Source organism: Sceloporus occidentalis, unplaced genomic scaffold (assembly GCF_023333645.1).
Source record: "Sceloporus occidentalis isolate IW3139 unplaced genomic scaffold, rSceOcc1.0.p SCAF_1, whole genome shotgun sequence".
In the NCBI taxonomy this organism is placed as follows: Eukaryota; Metazoa; Chordata; class Lepidosauria; order Squamata; family Phrynosomatidae; genus Sceloporus; species Sceloporus occidentalis.
Genome location: NW_028316981.1, coordinates 116,921,519 through 116,943,870, shown reverse-complemented (window position 1 = coordinate 116,943,870; position 22,352 = coordinate 116,921,519). Strand labels below are relative to the sequence as shown.

The following is a 22,352-nucleotide window of genomic DNA, read 5'->3' as shown; positions in this document are numbered from 1 at the left end:
CTGACATTTGGAACAGATAGATGTGGCAGATAAAACAGAACAGTTTCAGGGCAAAACATTTTATTTAGGAAACGCAAAGCTTAGAAATTTAGTAATGTGGATCTTTTATGCCAGACCTTGAAGGGATTGTGGAAGACAAAAAAGAAAAGAAAAGAAAGGGATAGCAATGAGAAATAACTTAGAGGTAGTTCATTGGCATTGTAGAGCACTGTTCCAGCCAATGTCTGCAAAGCAGCAGATGCTATGAAATTATCTGTCTCTTTGGCAACCCTGCCAGTATAAAGACATGGGTCTCACTGTCTTTCCCTGCTCTTCTGCCCCACCTAACATTTCTCTACAGAGGCAGCAAAGGGAAAGACATCAACACTATCAAATCCTTGCGTGTCCTGCGTGTTCTCAGACCCCTCAAAACTATCAAGCGATTACCAAAGCTCAAGGTATGTACAGGGTAGAAATATAAGAAGATGCACCCTGGCATTGTTGTTGTCTGAGAGCAATGTGTATGTGTATGTAAAGCAGTAGCATTTAAAAGAGAAAATAACATAGGTGTGGTTAGAATGAGAATGCTGCACCCAGATTTCAGGCCCTTTCAAGAAGCAACATGGGAAATAAGGAAAGAGAGAAAGGGGCTCTTAGCTAGCACCCCTATATTCTTTTTCTGTATGCAGCTTTCATTGACAATGTCATTTGGACTGGGGGCCTATTAACTGCACCTGTTTTTTCTAGCAGGACTCCTGTGCTTCTGATATCTGTGCTACAAAGCTTTCTCCTTCCCGGTTATCTCCATGCCTGCATAAGCTGTTCCTATTAGCTTTTGGCTGTCATGTAGCTATTAAAGACACAACAGCTCTGCATGCTAAAAGGTAACAGGGGGTTTTGTGGCACCTTAAAGACTAAGAAATTTATTATGGCATCAGCTTTCTTGGACTTGAGTCCACTTCATCAAATGCATGAAGCATTGATGACAGTCTTATTATCATCAACACTGCGCTGTGAATGATCACTGTGCTTACCTTACATACATTCAAGCTTTAATTTGATCGCCACAGTCTGTATTTGTTGCATTTCATTTCCCCTTGACCTCATATTTTAAAAAAATAACAATTTCCTCCACACCTATATAAATATATATTTGCAAACTGAAGATAATATTTCATGAATCTGACAAAGTGGACTCTAGTCCATGAATGCTTCCTATATATTAGTCTTCAAGGTGTCACAAGACTCTCTGTTGTTTTTATTGCAACAGACTAACACAGCAACCCCTCTGGAAATAACTAAAAGGATGGCTTCCTTCTTTTGGGGCGATAAGTCATTGTTCTGTTCTCTGGACACTGAAGTTCAGGATATTTTGGGTAATGCTGATCATTTTAATGAATGAAATCTTTCTGAGGTCATGTGAACAGGTTAGGACTTTCTGCTTCCCTTTGAATTTGCCCAGCCTGTGAAGTTGACCTCAGAAAACTTGCTCTCTGTCCCATTGTTGGCTAAGATTGGATGGGCAGGTACAAGAGACAGGGCCTTTTCCATGGTGACTATAAGGTTGTGAAATACCCTTCCTCTGGAAATCCACCAAATTATCCCTCTCTTTTCACATAACTTTTGAAGATCTTTTCTTTCAATAAACGTTTAGCTGCTGTGTTAAGGAATGTTATGGTCTGCTGCTTTTATTTATTTTTAATCATTTTAAATGCTGATACTTTAGTATTTCATACTGCTTGTAAATTTACTTGATTTTATATTTGGTTGTTTTTTCACTTTTTTCTTTCTTTCTTTCTTTTATAACTCCTGGAGGTGAAATTGCAGAAGAGCAGAGTACAGTGGATGACTATGATAATGATGATGATTTTCAGGCAAACCCTTATTGTGCCCTCTGCTCTTCCTTAGGCTGTCTTTGACTGTGTGGTAAACTCACTCAAAAATGTCCTCAACATACTCATTGTATATATGCTGTTCATGTTCATCTTCGCTGTGGTGGCTGTCCAGCTCTTTAAGGGCAAGTTCTTCTACTGCACTGATGAGTCAAAGGAGTTTGAAAAGGATTGCAGGTATGAAGCCTCTGTCTGTGTGCCAACCTTCTGCTTCCAGAGCTTGACTTAACTGATTTTCCATACAGCATGAGGACAGTTTCTAGGAACATATGGTCATTCAGCTAAACAATAAAATAAAATAAAATAAAATAAAATAAAATAAAATAAAATAAAATAATTATCTTAGTAACTCCAATTATTTCTGTTGACTCAAATGTTAAATTGGTGTAAAATCAGCCTGAGTGAAATCATTTAAAATACAGCTCTGTATATATCTCCTCTGAAGTAATGCCTGTTGAGTTTAATGGGCCTTATTCCCAGGTAACTGGATACTGAATTGTGGCATTAACTAAACAATTTTGCTGTTTACAGATTGAACCTGTCATTGACTTGAAATAATTCAGCCCTACTTGAGACCAGTGAGCTGAAGTCCAGTTGAGTCAATCCTAGAAAATAAACAAAAGATAGAGACTGTCCTCACTCTCACAGAGACTGGAGGTCTGATCACTGTCCTCCACTCAAATCATAGTGGATCCCTGAAAGATTGCCCACTCTCCGTTATGTGTAAGCATGGCTCAGTGTGTTTCTGTTGATCTTCTTTCCCAGGGGAGAGTACTTGGTCTACGAGAAGAACAATGAAGTGAAGGCTGAGAGACGAGAGTGGAGGAAATATGAATTCCATTATGACAACGTGTTGTGGGCACTCCTTACTCTTTTCACTGTGTCTACAGGAGAAGGCTGGCCAGAGTAAGTCATTCAAGAGAAGGAGGATTCCCTTCTAGGGGCTGGCTGGCTGGCTGGCTATTCTTGGAGAAGTGCTGGATTAGATCAGCCACTAAACCTGTCTGGGTGGTTTACACCTTGTCATATGAAAGCTCTTCAAAGTAAGAAGAAAGTGGAGGAATTCATTCATTTTAATGCTGATAGAAAACCGGAGAAAGCACAAGAGCATGCATGTGTGTGTTTCAAGGGGTCAGTGTACAATGAAATTGAGAGTGTAGAATTTTCTTAGTTGGAGTTTTGTGATTCAAGACATTTACCTTTTCCATTTGGAACTTTAAGGTTAAGCTTTATTAAATTACAGTATTAAGTCTGAAAGTGTCTTGTGGGATTTTGAATAGAGATCCCATTTTTTTCTGGTAGCCTAGCACCTCTGCAAACGAGTAGAACTATCGGAGCAGAAACTGAGAAACCATTTTTTTCTTGTGTGGCCCATAACTGTATCTCTCTTGTGCAGTCCATAACTAGTCAGTTCGCTGTAACTTAGGCTGCATCCGCACTGAAGAAATAATGCAAACTGACAACTCTTTAACTGACATGACTCAGTTCTATGGAATCCTAGGAATTGTAGTTTGTTGTGGCACAAGAGCTCTCTAACAGAGAAGGCTACATATCTCACATATTTCACAAAATTACAAATCCAACAAATAGTTGTGCATCGGATTGTACTTCCTGAGAAGTTGCATAAATCTCTGTACTATAGAACACAATCATTTTGCAAGCATACACATAACAATCTCTCTCTCATTTTTTATTTGGTCAGCGGTAGCTATTTGACTGGTTCTCAGTGGGTGAGATCAAGACCATAACAACTGTTTGTACAATTGAAGGATCCAGTATAACTATGCTGGTGTATATTTTATGCTACACTAAAAGTGTTACAGGATCTTGGTACTAGTTACTGCCCTATGATTTTAATGCAACATGTAGTTAAGCCCTAAGATTAAATGTTTATTATTAAAGATCTTGGAGACTGTTGTGATGAGGAGAAAGTGGCATACTATGGTAGGATGAGAGATTTAAAAACCCAATAGCATTTATTTATGAGTTTCTGGAAGATGCATGTACAGACAAATAGTTTTAAAACTATAGGTTTTTTTGTGGGTTTTTCAGGCTATGTGGCCATGTTCTAGAAGAGTTTATTCCTGATGTTTTAAAACTGTGATTACAGGTGCCCTAAGAAGAATGTTTCAAATATAATGTTTGTGTTTCAGGCTGATCTCTCATTTTGGAAAGACTGACATTACCAATATTGTGTTTTCTTGATTTACAGATTTGTAATATTTTTTCTTAATTTTTAAAAAGCACAGAATTGTTATATGGTATCTCTGTTTAAAATGCCAGTGCTTAGACTGATAATCACATGGGGAAAAGAATCCATCTGAATGAATGCATCTTTCTCTTCCTCTGTGCACCCCAGAGGAAGAGGTAAGTGCTATCTTCCCATCCATCTCATTCCCATCTGCGGTGAATTTTTCCAGTTGCCACTTTTGCTGACCTCTGGATTAGCCTCAAAGTTTAATAAGATTCATCTCACTGATTGATAACAATCTCAAAAGCTACATCAGATCTTGCAGCTGATTTGAGTGACATGGTCATTTGATTTACAGTTATAAATTGCCAGTGTATGTGAGATGTCAGGATAGACTATACCAAGTTGGCTTGACTTTTGAATTTCTGGAACCTATCTCAGAAGCATTGGGTGCTGCTGCTGTCAGGTGGGGCAGTGAATCTGATGGATAATTCACAGGGTTCTCTCTGTTTTCCCTTGTTTCCTCTTTCCATCTCTCCTTGTTTTGTCTTTTCTGCAGTGTCCTCAAGCACTCGGTGGATGCTACATATGAGAATCAGGGCCCCAGCCCTGGTTATCGCATGGAGATGTCCATCTTCTATGTGGTCTACTTTGTGGTCTTCCCATTTTTCTTTGTCAACATTTTTGTGGCCTTAATTATCATCACCTTCCAGGAGCAGGGGGACAAGATGATGGAGGAGTACAGCCTGGAGAAGAATGAGGTGTGGCATGTGATGGGAATGGGCAATGTGCCCATGGGCAGTGTCCAATAAAATGGTTTGGCAAAAAAAAAAAAAAAAAAACCCTGGAATTTTTAAAACCCCAAAAGATTTCTAAAGATTCTCACCTATTTCTTCGTGGCCGATTCTAAACTTTTGTTTGGTAGAAAGATATTCTGGTGGAATAGGGAGGGATGGTTAAAAGTGGATTTGACTGGTTAGTTTTATGGCTTGCAGTAATTAAAATATGTTGACAAACAGTTAAGACAGTGTAAGAGCAGATTTGTTACAGAAAATAATATCATGAGGCCTAGTGCATTTTGACCACATGTCTCATCTTGAGAAATTTTTAAAATTTATAATTTCAAAATTCTGGAAAATACACAGCAAAAAAAATTGGGTATTTTTTAAAAGCATACCGAACGGCAATACCTTATTATTGAAAGCTTCCAGAATAAACAAACAACACTTTAAATAAGATTTTTAAGATCCATGTTTTAAAGGACCTCAGTCACTTGTTATATAACCTGATTAATATACCTTGGTCAAGCTGTGTCTTTTTGTAATGTGGCTGACACATGAAGAACCAGAAGAAACTAGTATTTCCTCAAGTATAGAGTTTTGAAACTATCATTAAAGTATCCTTCCTTCCTTGCTTGCTTCCTTCCTTCCTTCCTCGAGAAAAAAAATATTTTCCCTACTTAGTGGCATGCATATGTTCAGTTTCCTTCCTTTAAAAATGGTCATAGCCCATCTCAACAAGGGATGTAATTCTTTGTTAATTTAGGCTTGGTATAGACCAGCTGAAATTCGGGCTCAGTAGGGCGAAGCGTTCACACGCTCCCAAGCCCTACCGTGTGCCACGGGTGCCATCTTGGCACACCACCGTTTACACAGGGTGAGCCATGATGATGTGCGCTGTGTGCCGCGTCCAAATGGCACAGCACACGAGGAATGTCATAGCACCCCGCCAGGCCACTTATGGCACCTCTGTAGTGGAAGGAAAAAGAGCCTGTTCTGTGACTCCTTTTTTGAGTGGATCATTGCCACGGCAATGATGTAGAGCAGAAATTGTACAGCCCCTTTGTTTTGAAGGAAGGAACAAGTACAATAATTTTAACAGTTTTCTTCCCAATGTAAGAAAGTCTTTGAAAACTACTTAATTTTCACAGTTCAATACTTATTCTACACAAAATTTCATTTAGTTAGTGTGCGTGCATGCATGTGTGCTTGTGTGCAACATTGTCTGTGCAGATAAAACAATATTTCTGCACAGAATATTATTTTCAGTACAGACGAATGTGTAATTTTTTACAGAATGTGTCCCAAACTGCAAAGATTTTCATCAATCCAGAATTATCCTTGTCAGAGTTTCCCAACACTTAAGAAACACATTTTTTTTATCAGATGGGGTTCCTTTTTTATGTCAAAGATCTCATTCCCAAAGTGGTTGACTATATCCTTTGCATGCAAAAGGTCCCAGAGTCAATTCCTGAAATCTCCAGTTAGGACTTGGAAAGACTCCTGTCTAAAATCTTGTAGATCAGTGCTACTCAGAGCAATTGTACCTGGACCACTGCCAGTCCCTGAACCATTAACTGCTGCTTCCTGGTGAGTTTTTACAAAAGAAAGAAGCAGTTGTATCCAAGGTACACAGATTTAAAGCAGTTCTCTGGCACACCAGAAAATAATAATTGCCAGTCCCCCACATCAGCCTGCGAAGCACCACTATACATTATCCTGAGCTATATAGACCATTGGTCTGATTCAACTTAAGGCAGTGTCCTGTTATCTCCATCTGCTGAGGTCTGCATGTTGCTGGTGATTAGATGAAGAGCCAAAAGTGAGTGGGTACCCTTTAATTCTCTGTCTTTCTGCAACCCATTCTCCCTCTCTTTCTCTGCCTTTCCTTATCCCTGTGAGCTGCTGATGGAGGGCATTTATCACTTGCAGATGGCTTTTGAAATTAGGCTGGTGGTTGCAGGTTGCCCATCCCTCACTTAACACACAGCCTAATGATCATATTGTAGCTGAAGAGCCTATGGAAAGCAGAGTGCATTACACCTATTAGATGAGCAGGACTGGGATTTACCACGCAAATATTTAAGTTTTCTAATGATGCTTCTGGGATGGGCCTTCAGACATCCATGCAAATTAGTTCTATTTCACAGGAGCAAATTAATTCTGTGTTGTTGGTTTCAATGGCACTAGTGCTACAGGGCCATTTTAAGCATAATTTTCTGAAAGCACAAATACAGATCTGGCTGAGAGTAACTAGCTATTTTGGATCCCATCTCAAGAGAAATGTGGGGTATAAATCTAATAAATAAATAACTTTATGGTGACATGCATCCATTTCCTAAGGTTATACTTGTTTGGCAGATTTTAGAAGCAAATCCAGAAAATATGCACTTTCCCTGAAATATAAGTATCAGCCTTTCCACATGACATTTGCAGCCATTCTAAGTCTCATCACAGCTTTCCTTGTCTTAAAAATTAGTGCCAGGTATAGGTCTTGCCAACCATACTGTTAGTATTTAATGTACTATTTACTTAATGTGCTAAGAAAAGCTTTCGTAGTTCTTGTAGATGCATAATGACGTATTGTCTACAGGAGATAATACAATTCTTTTGCTATACAGTGGGTCCTTCCCTTATAGGGGGATCCATTCCTGAACCCCACCCCCCACCTGCATAAGGGAAAAATGTGTATGCTTGAGCCCCATTAAAAATAATGGGGCTCATGCATGTGACGCATGTGCCATTGTTTCCTTCCGGCCGCGGCTTCAGCATAAGCTGTAAGCCGTATATGGTGTGCCTGCTTATGCCAATACTGCATCTTTTCAGTCAATAAAAGAAGAAAACTGAAGATCAATAACAGGCATTTTGTGGGGAGAAAATTAAGGGGGTATGTTTGGAATTAGACTGTCCAGGGTAGGAGGAATCCAAGCTTGCTTTTTCTCCTTATCGTCTTCCTCTTGAAAGAGGCTTCTGCAGTCTTCTTCACTAATGCTTCTATCTTTTTTTCATAGCGAGCTTGCATTGACTTTGCCATCAGCGCCAAGCCACTCACCCGGCACATGCCTCAGAACAAGCAAAGTTTTCAGTACCGTATGTGGCAGTTTGTAGTTTCACCACCTTTTGAGTACACCATTATGGCCATGATTGCCCTAAACACCATTGTCTTAATGATGAAAGTAAGTAGGAGCCAAATGGTACTATGAATTGGCAGAATCTACATGGGATCCATTGGTTGTACATGGGGAGGGAGGGGTTATCCTGGCAATATTTACTCCCCTGGCTGTATGTATGGTATAATTGCTTGAGCTACTTGGGTCTAGATACCAAAGTTCTGGACACTTAAAATCCATAGCTATGCAAAAACTTTTAAGCTCTTTTTAAACTGACCCATTTGTCTCTTCTTGATCTTCTTAGCTAACCTAGAAAGACTAACTACCCTGGATGTTAACAGTAACAATCTTCCTAAGTTCAATGTTGTTCCTGTCATCAATGGCTCTTATCCTGACCCTGTTTCCATTCTTCACCAATGAGTTCTCTCTCCCTTTCTCTTTCTTTCTCCCCCTCCCCCATTTCAAATAGTTCTATCATGCCACAAACTTATACGATTATTTACTGAAGATGTTCAACATTGTTTTCACTGCCCTGTTCTCCTTGGAGTGCATCCTGAAAATCATTGCCTTTGGATTGTTGGTAAGTACCTCTCTTTCTAGACATTATTATTATTATTATTATTATTATTATTATTATTATTACTACTACTACTACTACTACTACTTCTACTACATTATCATTCGTTCGTTCATTCATTCCTCCTTTTTCCCTAAAACAGGACTCAGGGTTGCCTATGAAGTAAAGCAAATATAATATCATTAAAAAATACCAAAGGTCAACATTAAAATGGAATTAAATTATCAGTAACATTAAAAACAAATAAAAATATATTTTTTAAAATTTAAGAAGCAAATAAAAACAGTATAGTACCCTATTAAGAGACCCCTTTTTTAAAAAAAAAGATAAATTCTCAAAAGTCTGTCAGAATTAAAAGAAAATAAGTATTTGCCTGCCAATGGAAAAGGCCTTTCTAGCCTCTCTGGGTGGCTTATGTCACACTTTACCAAATTTTCCTATGAAAGTGATGGGAATGAGAGAAAGCCTTTCTTGAGGATCTCAGAGCCCAGGCATGCTCATTTAAGGAGACAATGATCTATCAGATATAAGGCTTTATAGGTGAAAACCAGCCCTTTGAAGTGTGCCTGGAAATGGACCAGTAGCTAGTGGAGCTGTTGTAGCATGATCCCTGTAACCAGACCCAGTTAACAATCTGGATGTAGGTCATTGACAACTGAAGCTTCCAAACATTTTTAAAATGCAGTCCCATGTAGAACACATTACAGTAATCCAAACAGGAAGTCACTAGAGTATTAGCTTACTTGCTAATTAGCTTATTTGCTGTTCACCGCTATGATCTTTGGAATAGGGGTATATAAATAAAACAAATTATTATTATTAATTATTATGTGTCAACATGGCCAGATAAGGCATCTCCAAAGGGTGCACTTGCCCCAATAGCTTTAATTATGCTAGAGCATTGCTAACCACTGCAGAAATAAGGACCGCAAGGCTGCATCCAGGAATACACCCAAAGTGTAAATCTATGTCTTCAGTTGGAGTGTATCCCCATTTAGCATAGACTGAATCCTTGTCCCTGCCCTGATCTGTCTTCTGACTGGCCAGGAGTACCTCTTTAATGCCTGGATTAAGCTTCAATATGTTTGCCCTTTTTCAGTGAATACTGAGAGCAGACACTACTGTTTGTTTGTTTGTTTAGTTTCCTTGGAGTTTGATGGAAAGGAGAAATAGAACTTGGTATCATCAATATACTGGTGGCACCAAACCCCAAACCCCTGAACACCCATTTGCCAGAGGTTTCAGGTATATGTTGAATAGTATGGGAAACAAAACAGAACCCTGAGGGAATCCACAGGCCAGCAGCAAAGAACCAGAAATCCCACACCACCACCTTTGAAGAAAGAACAGCAGTGTTCTAAAACATTGTCCCCAAGTCCCATCCCTGCGAGGCAGCAGTGTATCAAAAGGCAGTTGGTTCTAAGAGGGAGGGACACATTTTCCCTGTCCAATTCCTAGTGAAGGTGACCAAAGCCATCTCCATCCCAATGACTGAAATGGATCAAGATCGCCCATTTCATCTAAGAATCCTTGGAGCTGGAAAGCTAACACATGTTTCAATACCTTGGCCAAAAATGGAACATTGGATTGGTCAATAATTGTCCAGTGTAGTGGGAGAGGGGGAAAGCCTTTTAACAGACACCTGTCTCTTTTAGGCATTTTGAAATGCTTCCTTATTGTAAGGAACGATTACTCATACCCTTCATCTATACACCCAGTCTCCCTTTGACCATTTTTATGAGCTAAGAAGGGCAGATGTCTAACACACACATGGTAGCCCCTCTTCTCCAAGGATCCTGTATACTATTCAGGTTGTATAAATGGAAAAGAATCCATTGTTAGTGGACAAGCAGAGTCCAAATGTGCATTCACTGGATCTGTATCAATGCTACTATTTCTACGAATGTGTGGTGATTTTGTTTCTCTCTTAAGAGTCTTTAGAGTCTCTCATGACATAAAAAATTGAAATTGAAACCAACATCATTATCATGGACTTTCCTTTGAATGTGTACACTGTTTTTCTTAGTTTGTGCCTAGTTGGCCCATCTGGATGGAACAGCTTTTCTTCTTTTTAGGAAAAGCAGCTGGTAATCAATATGAAGGCCAGGCAGAAACTGAAAACAGCAACTATAAAACCATTAGATTAGACTGAAGGCATGCAAGCAAATTATTACCTATAGTATAGGATGCACAACTTTACATTGAAAGGAGTATGTTAGAGTAGTTGAGAGTAATGCCATTAGAAGACTAGACTCTTTCAAGAATATTAGACCTACCAGGGTCTGAAGGCAAAATGTTCAAAGTGGAGAGACACCAGACTAAAATGGACACATCCTCTTCAGGGAATAAACAACAGAAAAGAGTGGATAATTCCAGTGGTTAGGGTAGCAGAATTCCAGAAGGAAAGATGCAGGGTGGCAGTAGCAACAGGAAGTGGAATATGTCTTAGAAGTGGTGGCAGTGGTACTTTAGCTAACTCTTGTTATTAAAGTGAAGAAGGAAACAATACCAATTACTTCTGAATGTCTTTTATCGTGAAAACACTGTGATGAGACAATCCAAAATGAAGTAAAGGATGATGCTAGAAGGTGAGACCCCAGGTGTGAAAGGAAAGTCTGAAGCTGCACAACTCATGTAACAGGAACATAGAATGAGAAGCATGAATGAAGGGAAGCTACAAGTTATAAAACAAGAAGTGGAGCCTATAAACATTGAATTATTTGATGTGAGCAAATGAAAGTAGATGAGAATAGGACATTTTCAGTTAGATTACATAGTGTTTTCCTTTGGAAATAACAATCTAAGATGTAACAAATGCAGTCAGGAACTATAATACAAAGTCTGACCAGATAATATCAATAAGACTGCATGGAAAAACATATCAGTATGACCATTTTCCAAGCTTATGTTCCAGCTGTAGAGACAGAAGAGGAAGTAATCAGAAGATTCTGTGCTGACATCCTGGAGAAAATTGAAAACAGCATGTTGATAATCATAGGTGACTGGAATGCAAAAATAGGAAGCAGAACAGAACCAAGTACTTTATTTAGCCTAGGATCAAAAAAATGAGTACCTTACTGAATATTGTAATGCCAATAGTTTGTTTATTGTAAACATGTTATTCAAGCAATTGAACAGACAACTGTATGCATGGATGGCAGTATAGAAATCATTTAGGCTACATATTTTGAAGCAGAAGATTGAAAACTCCATTCTCTTTGCAAAAACAACTTCAAGAGGAGGATGTAGCACAGATCATGAACAACTATTATCTAAAATTAGTATAAAACGAAAGAGGAATATTAAATCATAATACTGAAACATAATCTAAAGAACATCCCTAAAAATGGAAAGATAGTGTGAAGAACAGATTTGTACTACTAAGCCTAATTGACAGGAAAATGCCAATGAAAAATGCAAAATGAGTTTGTAGCCAACAAGAAAGAAGATGTTCATTTGGATTACTGATGAAACTCTTCAAACATTTAAGAGCAGACAAGAAGCAAAAGATAGAAATAGGAGCGGAATCCTAAATGCAACTGTTCAGCAACCTGTAGGTAGGAACAAAGAGAACTATTACACTGCAGAGAACTAGAAAAAGACAACAAATAGAAAGAACAAGATAATTCTTCTCCAAAATCCAAGAAAAAAATAGAAATTTAAACCAAGAGTAGGGATGTGAAATGAACCAAAGGGGAACACACTGTATGATCAGGTCAAAGTAAAAAGATAAAAAAAGAGATGAAAATATTAAAAGTAAAAAGAGATGAACCAATAACTTTTTTTAAAAAAAAATGAAGAACCTATAATTTATAGAAATTGGAATCTGCTTTGAAAGCACCTGGAAGAAATCAATCACAAGGAACAGATGGCATATCTATAGAGCTGCTTCATGCGATAGAGACAGAATCCATCCAAATTCTAACCAAAATGTGTCAAGAAATATAGGGGGGAAACTGAACCTCAAACACAATCCTCAAGACAGGGGACACCAGAGATTGTAGTAATCATTCAACCATAGTTTTTTGTGGGTTTTTCAGGCTATGTGGCTATGTTCTAGCAGAGTTTCTTCCTGACGTTTCGCCAGCATCTGTGGCTGGCATCTTCAGAGAATGTTTGCCTGGAAGGGACTTGGCTATATATATTGTGTGATCTGGAAAGGCAGGAGTGATTTGCATGTATATTGTTGGTTGCTAATGGCAGTCCTCAGGGTGTGAGGGTCTAGTGTCACACCCTGAGGACTGCCATTAGCAACCAACAATACACATGCAAATCACTCCTGCCTTTCCAGATCACACAATATATATAGCCAAGTCCTTTCCAGGCAAACATTCTCTTAAGATGCCAGCCACAGATGCTGGTGAAACGTCAGGAAGAAACTCTGCTACAACATAGCCACATAGCCCAAAAAACCCACAAAAAACTATGGATGCCAGCCATGAAAGCCTTTGACTTCACAATCATTCAACCATAGCAATAATCTCATGCAAACAAAGTGATGTGCCATATTTTAAACAATGACATTTTGTCATTTATGGTCCAAGGAATGATAGATGTCCCAGTCGAATACAGAAAAAAGAGGGTATTAGAGATCATATTACATACATATTGGCTAATAGAGCACATCAAAAAAAATTCAGAAGAAAATTAGCCCATACTTTAGATCATGAAAAACTATGGAACTGTCATGACATTTTATTATCCTAATATGTAACTTGTACTTTGAGTAAGAAGCCACTGTCAGGACAGAAAGTGGAAAAACAGTGGTTTCTGATTGGCAAGATTGTCAGACAAAGATGTATTTTACCACCCTATTTGTTTAATTTACACAGAGAATATATTGTATAGAAAGTGGGATTAGACTCAGGAAGAAGGTGTAAAAAGTAGAGAAGGCAATATAATTTATTACACAAAAATGACACTATATTATTAGCAGAAAATTGCAAAGACTTGAAATGACTACTGATGAAAGTTAAAGAAAAATTAGGGGAAGGGTTACAGCTGAATATTTTTTTTAAAAAATATCCACAGATGATATGCATAACTTTAATGTGGATGATGAAAACATTGACATTGATGAAGATTTTCTATGCTTTGGCTCATTTATAAATCAAAATCAAGACTAAAATCAGAAGAAGGTATTTTAAGTTTTGATATATTGATGTGAAAATTGGACAGCAAAGAAAGCTTACAATAAGAAAATCAACCCATTTGAAAGGTTATGCTAAGGAAGACTTTGCAGACTTTGCAATCACCAAAAAGAAAGAAATGCATGCAAGAGCAAATCAAGCCTAACTTTCACTAGAAACTAAAATGACTAAACTGAGGATGTTGTACTCTGGGTGTGTCATGACTTGTTGGGGGAAAATGATAATGTTTAGCAACATGAAAGATGATAGGACTTAATCAAGGGAGCCGTGCTCAGGTCTTGAGTTTGCAAAACCTGAACAGGGTTATAAATAAAAGGGTGCCTTAAAAGGCTATCATTCATAGGGTCACCATAAGTCAAAGTTGTATCAACAACACATAACAACAGCAGGCATTGGAGTCAGTACCTGGCAGCTTCAGGGTCAAATCCAGCCTACTAAATAGTTCTATTTCTTTTTGCACACCCCACTTTCCTCTTTACAAATTTCAGATGCAACAAAAATTGTAAATGAACAGTATCTGCCTCATCAACACTTGATAATACAGGCCTTTTTGTTGTTGTTAAGGATGGGGTCTTGGATCTCTACGTCTTACTCCTCTACTCTGCTCAGAGTGACTCTCCACTAAAAGTGGATGCTGCTTGCAAGGGCTCCTTCAAGAACACATTTCATTCCTGACCTCAATCCTTCCTATTTGCTATTAACTTGGTTTTACGATTTGGCTTTATTCATTTATTAAGAGCTGTACTTTGTTTAGTCAGATTTGGAAGACAACTGGCTTTCACTCCATAGAAGACCCCAGCTGACAAGGGAAAGAATCCCCAGGTGGAGTCATACTGCTAGGCTTATAAGCACCGTATTTACTTTTATAGGTGTTCTTTTACTGTCCCTACAAATAAGATGAGGGAGGGAAAAGGTACACAGTTGTTGGTAGCCTGCAGGGTCCACAGACCTTGGTCTTGCTGGCTGAGAGCATTGTCTCAAGCATTTATAGGGAGCAGCTTGCAGTCAAGCATCCCTCTTCTCTTGTCCTTCTTTCACTCTGGCTTAAGACTGTTGATGGCCAATAAAATGATCCCATGGGACCACATCAGGTGATGTAAGACATGCCCCTATATACCCTAATTCACACACACAAATGATGGTGTTGACCAAAGAGGGAAGAAGCCCCATCTTTGTTATTTATATTTTCCTTTGCAATTTATATCACAAGAGCTGTAGTGCATCTGAAAGATAATCTGGAGGGGACTGGGGGGGGGGGGAGTAGTTAGGGTGGTGATTTCTCCGTTCTTGTTGCTGTTGCTTCTGTCGTGACTGAATGTTGTCACCTGTTTGCTGCTGTGTTGCTGTTCCTTTTCGTCCTTTGTTTTGTTCTTCCTTTATAGAATTATTTCCGTGATGCCTGGAATATCTTTGATTTTGTCACAGTTCTGGGTAGCATCACAGACATCTTAGTGACAGAGTTTGGGGTAAGTTCAAAACTGTGGTGGGGATAACATTCTGGGGGAGGGAGGAACAAGAATTGAAATTTGAGGATCTCCTGCACCATGGAAGTGGGTCACTAAGTAGGATGGGACCAAAGAATTCAGAGATGGACAGCACAAAAGGTAGTACAATCTAGAGGAAGCAGTCTGACAATAGTCTTTGGAGTGGTTATTGGTCAGCAAATAATTGACATTATTATTTTCCTGTTATCTGGAGAAAGTCCTCCAAGTGCAAATGACCAGTTCTAAATTCTTCTGTCCCTCTTCAGTATGGTCTGTATTCATACAAATTCTGACACTAAAGAATTCCAATATGGGAAAGTGGACACATTCTGTTGAAAGACTTACAGTGACTGAAGTTCTGAATTGTCCAAATAAGGTAGTTAACATAGGCACAAAGAAGCCAAAATCATTCCAGTGAGATGTTTACAGCAAAACCATGATGAAGCCACAACCTTTCTACTGTGAGAGTCCGAAATTGAAAGTCCTTTCACAATGGCTTTTGCCATCAACTTGCAACTTGAAAACAGCTTGTGTGGGGGAATGCTTTGCACGTTACAGAAGAAGTGGATACAGAAATTAAAGCATGTATATCTGCCAGTGATTCCCAAACATATGAGCCAGGCTATTTTAGAAATTAAGTCACCAGATATTAAGTTATCAGGCCTAAAACCCACAAAGGAGGGAGCTCACTGCAATCCTACCTTGTCTTTAGTTGTTCTAGTGTTGCTTCTTTCGAATGACTCCTTCTGTTATATATCACCTTCAAATGGGTTTCCATCACTTCATAACATAATAGAGGTGCAACTAAGTTGCCTGCCTTCAGGAAATGATACATGTTAGATCTCTGCCAAAGCCACTATTCTGGGCATTTTTGCCCCCTTCTGTTCACAACATACAGTCAAAATAGTGACTTGTAAGAACACAAACAGTTGTATTCCTCTCTGAGGAGGTCATTCGTTCTGCTTTCAGTTTAAAAGTGAAGAGCAAGTACACTTTATAAGAACAAGAGGTTTGCCTCCATTTTCAACTCAAAACTTTGTGTCTTTGCTTTGATAAGTTTGATATAGTTGTGTAATCACTTCTGTCCCATAGCATGTAAAGTGGTGCTTATGCATCACTTCTTTTCAGTATGTGTACCTCACAGACATATATGTTATGGGTGAAAGCTATGAGTACCTGCAGGGCCATGAGTTGCTAAAGTGGACATGCAGAGAAAAGAAACATGCTATGGAGGTAGATGTAGCTGCCACACTTGTTATGGGTTTAGACACAAGTATCCTATAAAACTTTTAGGTGTTTTTCCTTTTGCTGCAATGTGTGGAGTGGCCCTGGGTAGGATATTCAGGGTCACTTTACAGACCATGTTCTATAATACACAACAGAGTTTGTCTTTATATCCACAGCAGCTTTGTGTAAGGACTGTCAGTCTGTATTGCATGCTATACTACTGCTGCTGGGTAGTGTCATAACTGGGATAACCGTCTCGCTGCAGATTAGGTTTTCTCTCTTACATTGACCAAGGACAACACTCAGGTTGCACACGAGCATGCAGTTAGTACTGCCCATTCTTTTCCTTCCACCCACACCCAACCTGCAGAATGTAATGAGTGGCTGGCAGAGGGATACTATGGGTACATCTTGAAAGCAAATAATATATGGCATGGGAGACCTGTAAATGTATCCTTCACTGTCTTTTTATTTTCTTCAAAGTAACAGCCGGGAGAGGTTTCTTATTTTAGGAAGAAGTTAACACTTTGTGATGCTGTTTCACCATTCAAAATCATATTCCCCCCTCCCCAAGCTGCTGTTTGCATTACTTGAGAAAAAGGAGAAGTCAGTCATACCACTCCTAATTATAGCAGCTGTGAAATTATTTCATACTGGGAAGTGCATGGGGGAAATATTTACACATAACTCACTTTTCTTTCCCCGTGCTGCATTCTCATCACTTAGCGCACACACATACTTTAGTAACTCTGAAGTAAAGAATAAGGCATAGGATGATCCAGTCACAGATCTCCCATGTTACTTGTAGTTTAATCTTGAGTAAGAAATTGGGAGGAGGAGGGAAGAGATCTGAATGGGACTTGAATTGATACTGTGTAATAGAGCCTCACAAAACGCATAGAACTGAAGGATGGGAAAATCCACCCTTTCAGTGGTCATTGTGCAATTAGAAAATATGCTTCCAGCATGAATGAACTAGGAGCCAATATCACACTCATAAAATGTGGGAAACTGATGCATTAATCTTAGAAAGGGATCCACAAGATATGTGGCATAACCAGGAATGGAGGTGTTTTTTTCCAGTTGCTTTTGATAACTGCAAATTCCTGTGGTCATCTTTCTCAAAGAGCCTTGGCCATAACAGTCTTCTTCAGTTTCAAACAAAGCATAAATAACACTTCAAATTCCTAACTACACAGATTATCACACCAGCCTCCTTTCCTGCTGCAGTTACACAATTAAATTAAAATGAGGATACTACACCCATTCTCATTTGTGAAACCAGAGCTATTGCCCCCATTGCACTCCCTTCTGGCCCTCTCCCTTTATCCAGTTTCCCTCCTTTATGCCTTACACAGCATGACTTTAAGGAGGGGGGTTGGGGGGGGTCAACTTTTTTGTGCTATTCTGGAGCTCTGCAGCCATGATTTAAGCCTTAAAAAGTTTTTTAAAGCATAAATTGAGGTTGCAGAGCTCAGAAATTGCATGAAAAACTGAGGGAGGGGGGATAAAAAGACCAGCGAGAGGAAGGGGGGATGAGGCGACACTGACCCCACCTGTTTAGCAATCATGCAACTGCTCATAGGATTCCAGCATAGGTGCTTTTTCCCATATGCAGGGGGAGTCTAGAATGGATCTCTCCCCCCGCCCCGCCCCCGGGTATAGGAAGGACTCACTGTATAATATAACATTCCAGTATAAATATGCATGGTATCCTCCTTGTGGTTCATAATCTGAATGGATCGGTTTCTTCAGTTGAAGTTTTATATATATCCATACAATTTCAGGTTATTTTATTCTCAGTTTTGTATGTAAACATGAGCAGGGAGATCCATGCATATCCACCATTTTACTAATTAGAAAATAGACAAGTGGATAAATCTCTCTCTCTCTCTCTCTCTCTCTCTCTCACACACACACACACACAGACACACACACACACTTCTCAAGAAATCATCCCCGACCTGCTAATAGTTCTGTGGGTAGGGGATTTACAGGGCTGATACTTCAGAAGAGACTTTTATGTAGCAATCACCTTGCTGTATTCTGATGTTTTTGTCTTCCAGTTGCAACCCATGTTTCCCCATCAACTTTTTCTTACCACAGAAAATCTGCTGAAGCAGAAAGAGCAAAATGAATGCCCATATTATTATTATTATTATTATTATTATTATTATTATTATTATTATTTATGCTGCCTTTCTTTTGATTGCTGAATGCATCCTTGAAACTAAACAAATAAGACAACATTTCCATGCCCGGCAACCCTGTGGTTGCTTGGCCACCCATTTTATTACTAATGGGGTATACTTTTCTTTCTCAAAATGCATGTGTGGGGTCTTTTTCTGGGGATAAAAGTTTTCTAGTGTGACTAGAGGGCCACTTGTTTGCCTGCTCAAAAAGGAAAGGGAAGTAGTTGGAAGGGAGCCTTCTTTGGTCTTCCTTTAATCTGAATGACCCAGACACTTTGAGCTCCCTCACTTTTGGTACATAAGGAGGTACTCTGAGTACTTGCCACCTTGAAAGAAGATGGGAAGAGTGGACTGCTTCCACAAGAACTACTATATAGAAGACGTTTAGCCTAAGAGAATGTAGTGCTCAGTCTCAAGGTGTGCTCTTTCAGAAGGGTTCTGAAGAACTGTAATGGTTAGTAACCTTCATTCCTAGCAACGCCTCTACCATTGACTTGTGGAAGTCCCTATTCCAGGATATGCCTCAATTTCCCTCTTGCATTCACCTCCTAGAAGAGGAGCACCAATTTTGTTTATGCTGGAAGCTATTTTCAAGCTCCCATGGAGCCACATCTGACCAGGAGGTTTTGCAATACTAGTTATGAATGGACCAATGTGCTGAGAGGGTGGGTGAGGTTGGACAAGAGAAGGGAGTAGAAGTGGGAGGAGGGTCGGCTAGGTGACTCCTTCCCAAGGGCCATGTCTGATATATAATGACTGTGTCTCTTGTCTTATCTTCTTTCCATGCTGTCTCTTTATACTGTTCTATTTTGGCGCAACACCCTCTGAAAATGTCAACCAATCAAAATGCACTATGAAAAATCCATCTGTCCATCCATGAACTGGTCTGTGTGTCCATACCAATGAATACTTCCGAACTTCCCTACCCTGCTCCCTCTCCCATCACCAAAAATGAAATCACTACCTTCTGCCTTTCTCCATTTACTGGTTGGAACGCAACTTATGGTATTAAAACACCCACCCTTCCCTGACCTCTGATCCTCTCCATCTCAACATTTGCACCTAGGATCCGGTTGGTTTACTTTCTGAAGCCTAAGTGCCTTACAGTTGTGAAAAGCATCTTCTTGGCACATTGCATGATCTGACCTTTTAAGCCAAAGATGCCTGTTTATTGTAGCTTGCTGCTTCCATCCACCACCACCACCCAGCCCCACTTAATGTTAATTGTTTTCTCTTGTTTGGATTGACATTTTGTCTCCAGAAACTCCCTAGGAAGGTGCAGTTGAGGAATATTGCAGTTGAGGAATATTGCAGTTTTGGTAGTGCCAGACTTTAAAACAGCCTTTCTGAACCCAGTTTCATCCAGCTGTGTTAGACTACAGTACCCATCGTCCCCAGCAGTCATGAATATGGATTGGTTGCAGTAATGTGTTTATAGCCTAAAATGTCTAAAAGTCACCAAGAACATCTGAGGGCCCTGTTTAGCTTAGTGTGAGGTCTTCAGAGGGAAGAATGAGGCTTCTGAGAGGATGCCTGGATCGACAGAAAGCTGCGTCTGTGCATGGAGAAATGGCTTACTGTTGTAGATGCCATAAAGCAGGCTTTTTACAAATTGCTTCTTAGCTATCCAAGCATGTTTCCCTTCTCAGTATCTGAGAACTCCACAAACAGCTTGGAGCATGGGTAGGCCCAAGAAAAGACAGGGAAAAGAAGGCCATAGGAAAAAATTCAGATTCTGTTCCAGGTCCATTGTCAACCATTATGCAGGCCATTGTGCTAGAATCATATGCAGGTGAGACACAAGTGGGTAAAAATGTGGAACAAAATATCAAGAAATCTGAAAGGCAGAAACCCAAGGGAAATGGGTGATGTGGAGTCATGGAGTTGAAGACAAGAACCAAGAAGAATGTAGGTCTGGTGTTAAGTCTTTTTGGCAAAATGAAAGTGGGCAAACAGGAGATTGGAAGACTGGAAAATGGGACCCAAGAGAAGGGAATCTGGCAGAGGATTTGGCCCATTAATTGCTGTCTGCTGCTGTGACAGCAGTGTAATCTGGAAAAAGTAATGACCAATGAGGGTCAAAAATCAAGGGCAATCTGGAAATATACATATTGATTTAGACTAAAGACCTCGAGTTGTTTGGTTGAAGGATATTATGTGATAGTAGCCGTAAGACGTGTTTAGAAAGTAATGTTAGGCACAGACATCAGAATATAGCAAAAGCTGGCTATTGGAAGAAAACATATGACATGCTGCACCACTCTCAGTGGCCAGAGGGGGCACAGCTAAATAGGGGTGGTGGTTTCCCTCCCTGGCTCTCTGCCTCTGCATGCATGCCTTCTTTCTGTTCGTCCTGCATGAACAGAGTTTGTAGCATGATAAACTAGTTTCATCCCATTGTATGCTGTCATACATCCACTGCCATCATGCATGTTCACTGAAACTCCAATTATATGGGCCAGCCTTTTAGGAGGGTTGGAGAGGGATGTGCTTATAGCTTCTGGGAAACACACACATATATACACAGTGAACATATGATAACTAAATTCTTTTGTAATTAGGCAATACAGCCTATTACAAGACAATTGTTGACTGCAAGATCTGATGTTTTATCATGTCCACTGTATAAGTTGCATGAGAACACTTCAGTCTTTGTTTTGTAATTATAGAGCAAGATGTACTGCATGTTCAGTATATGTTGAACACTCACACTAGTCTCTTGGCATGTGTAGTGTCTGAGTCTTTTTCTTTCTTTCTTTCTTTCTTTCTTTTTTGTGCAGTTTTTATTGGGTGTTTACTGTATGAGAGGCTCTGTAGCTTAGGCAGTTACATGACCCTCATGGCAGGTGTCTGTGCAGCTGCATTCATTTCCTGTGGTGTGCGTTACATACATGCCCCAGAACACCAGTCACAGTGGTGTTCAACTATGTTTAATCAGATCACATGAGAACAGATAAGAGAATTCTTTGGTTTTGTTAGAGTTAGCCAGGTTGCCCCTTTTAAACTAGCTTGAACATGTAGAATGAGAAGTCAGAGTCTAATTCCAGTTTTAGTAACCTAGGAACCAGCAAGAATCCATGATGCAAAAATGAATCAGTTACTGAAATCATCCAAAGTGGGAGAAAACCTTTGGTTCTTCAGCAGTGGCTTGTTGCCCAGGGATGGCCTAATTTCATTTATTACATAGAACATCTTTATTTACTGCTTTCTATGCTACTTCCTTCTTCACTGGATCAGGTTTTTTTAGAAAGAGTCAGAAGGCCTCTTTTGGCATACAATGATATAATTATAAGAAATACATGCACACAATTACGTATATCAGCCAAGCTGAAGTGAGATAACTCAGAAACTGCAGCAAACAAACTTTAGGACCTTGGGCATCTGCAGTTCTCAATAGTTGTGGCTTCTGGCCATGCAACAGTTACGAAGTAAGAAATATATACCACACTACAAATTATTTCACATGATCCCAGAAGCTTATATGCCATTTTCTTTGAAGGAGACACATAAAAATGCATCTTGGTAAACCCATCAGGAATATATGATTTCCTATATTGCTAGAAGTAAAAAAAAAAATTGATTTTTCTAGCTACAGACAACTTGATAGCGATCATACCTTCAAGATCTTGGGATGTGGCCTACCACCTGTTGGATGCAAAGGCTAGATGCATTTTCAGGCCAGAACTTTATACATCTGATTTCAAGTCTCCGGTCATTCCTCAAATGTCCTTCTCTTCCTTACTGGCACTTGTCTTGCTTTCCCTTCTCTCC

The 22,352-nt window shown here is 39.5% G+C and overlaps 1 protein-coding gene across 8 annotated transcripts in view; it reads left to right on the top strand.

Moving 5' to 3' along the window:
- CACNA1A (calcium voltage-gated channel subunit alpha1 A) overlaps positions 1-22,352 on the top strand; it is a 446,503-nt gene that overhangs the window by 330,538 nt on the left and 93,613 nt on the right. For 7 of the 8 annotated variants that reach the window (XM_089532659.1, XM_089532648.1, XM_089532668.1 and 4 more), the window contains 7 exons: positions 341-437; positions 1,888-2,048; positions 2,637-2,777; positions 4,622-4,823; positions 7,853-8,017; positions 8,421-8,531; positions 15,061-15,144. In XM_089532659.1, coding sequence (XP_089388785.1) covers positions 341-437; positions 1,888-2,048; positions 2,637-2,777; positions 4,622-4,823; positions 7,853-8,017; positions 8,421-8,531; positions 15,061-15,144 — 961 coding nt within the window. The remainder of the gene's footprint in view (positions 1-340; positions 438-1,887; positions 2,049-2,636; positions 2,778-4,621; positions 4,824-7,852; positions 8,018-8,420; positions 8,532-15,060; positions 15,145-22,352) is intronic. The other variant, XM_089532678.1, reaches the window with a different exon arrangement.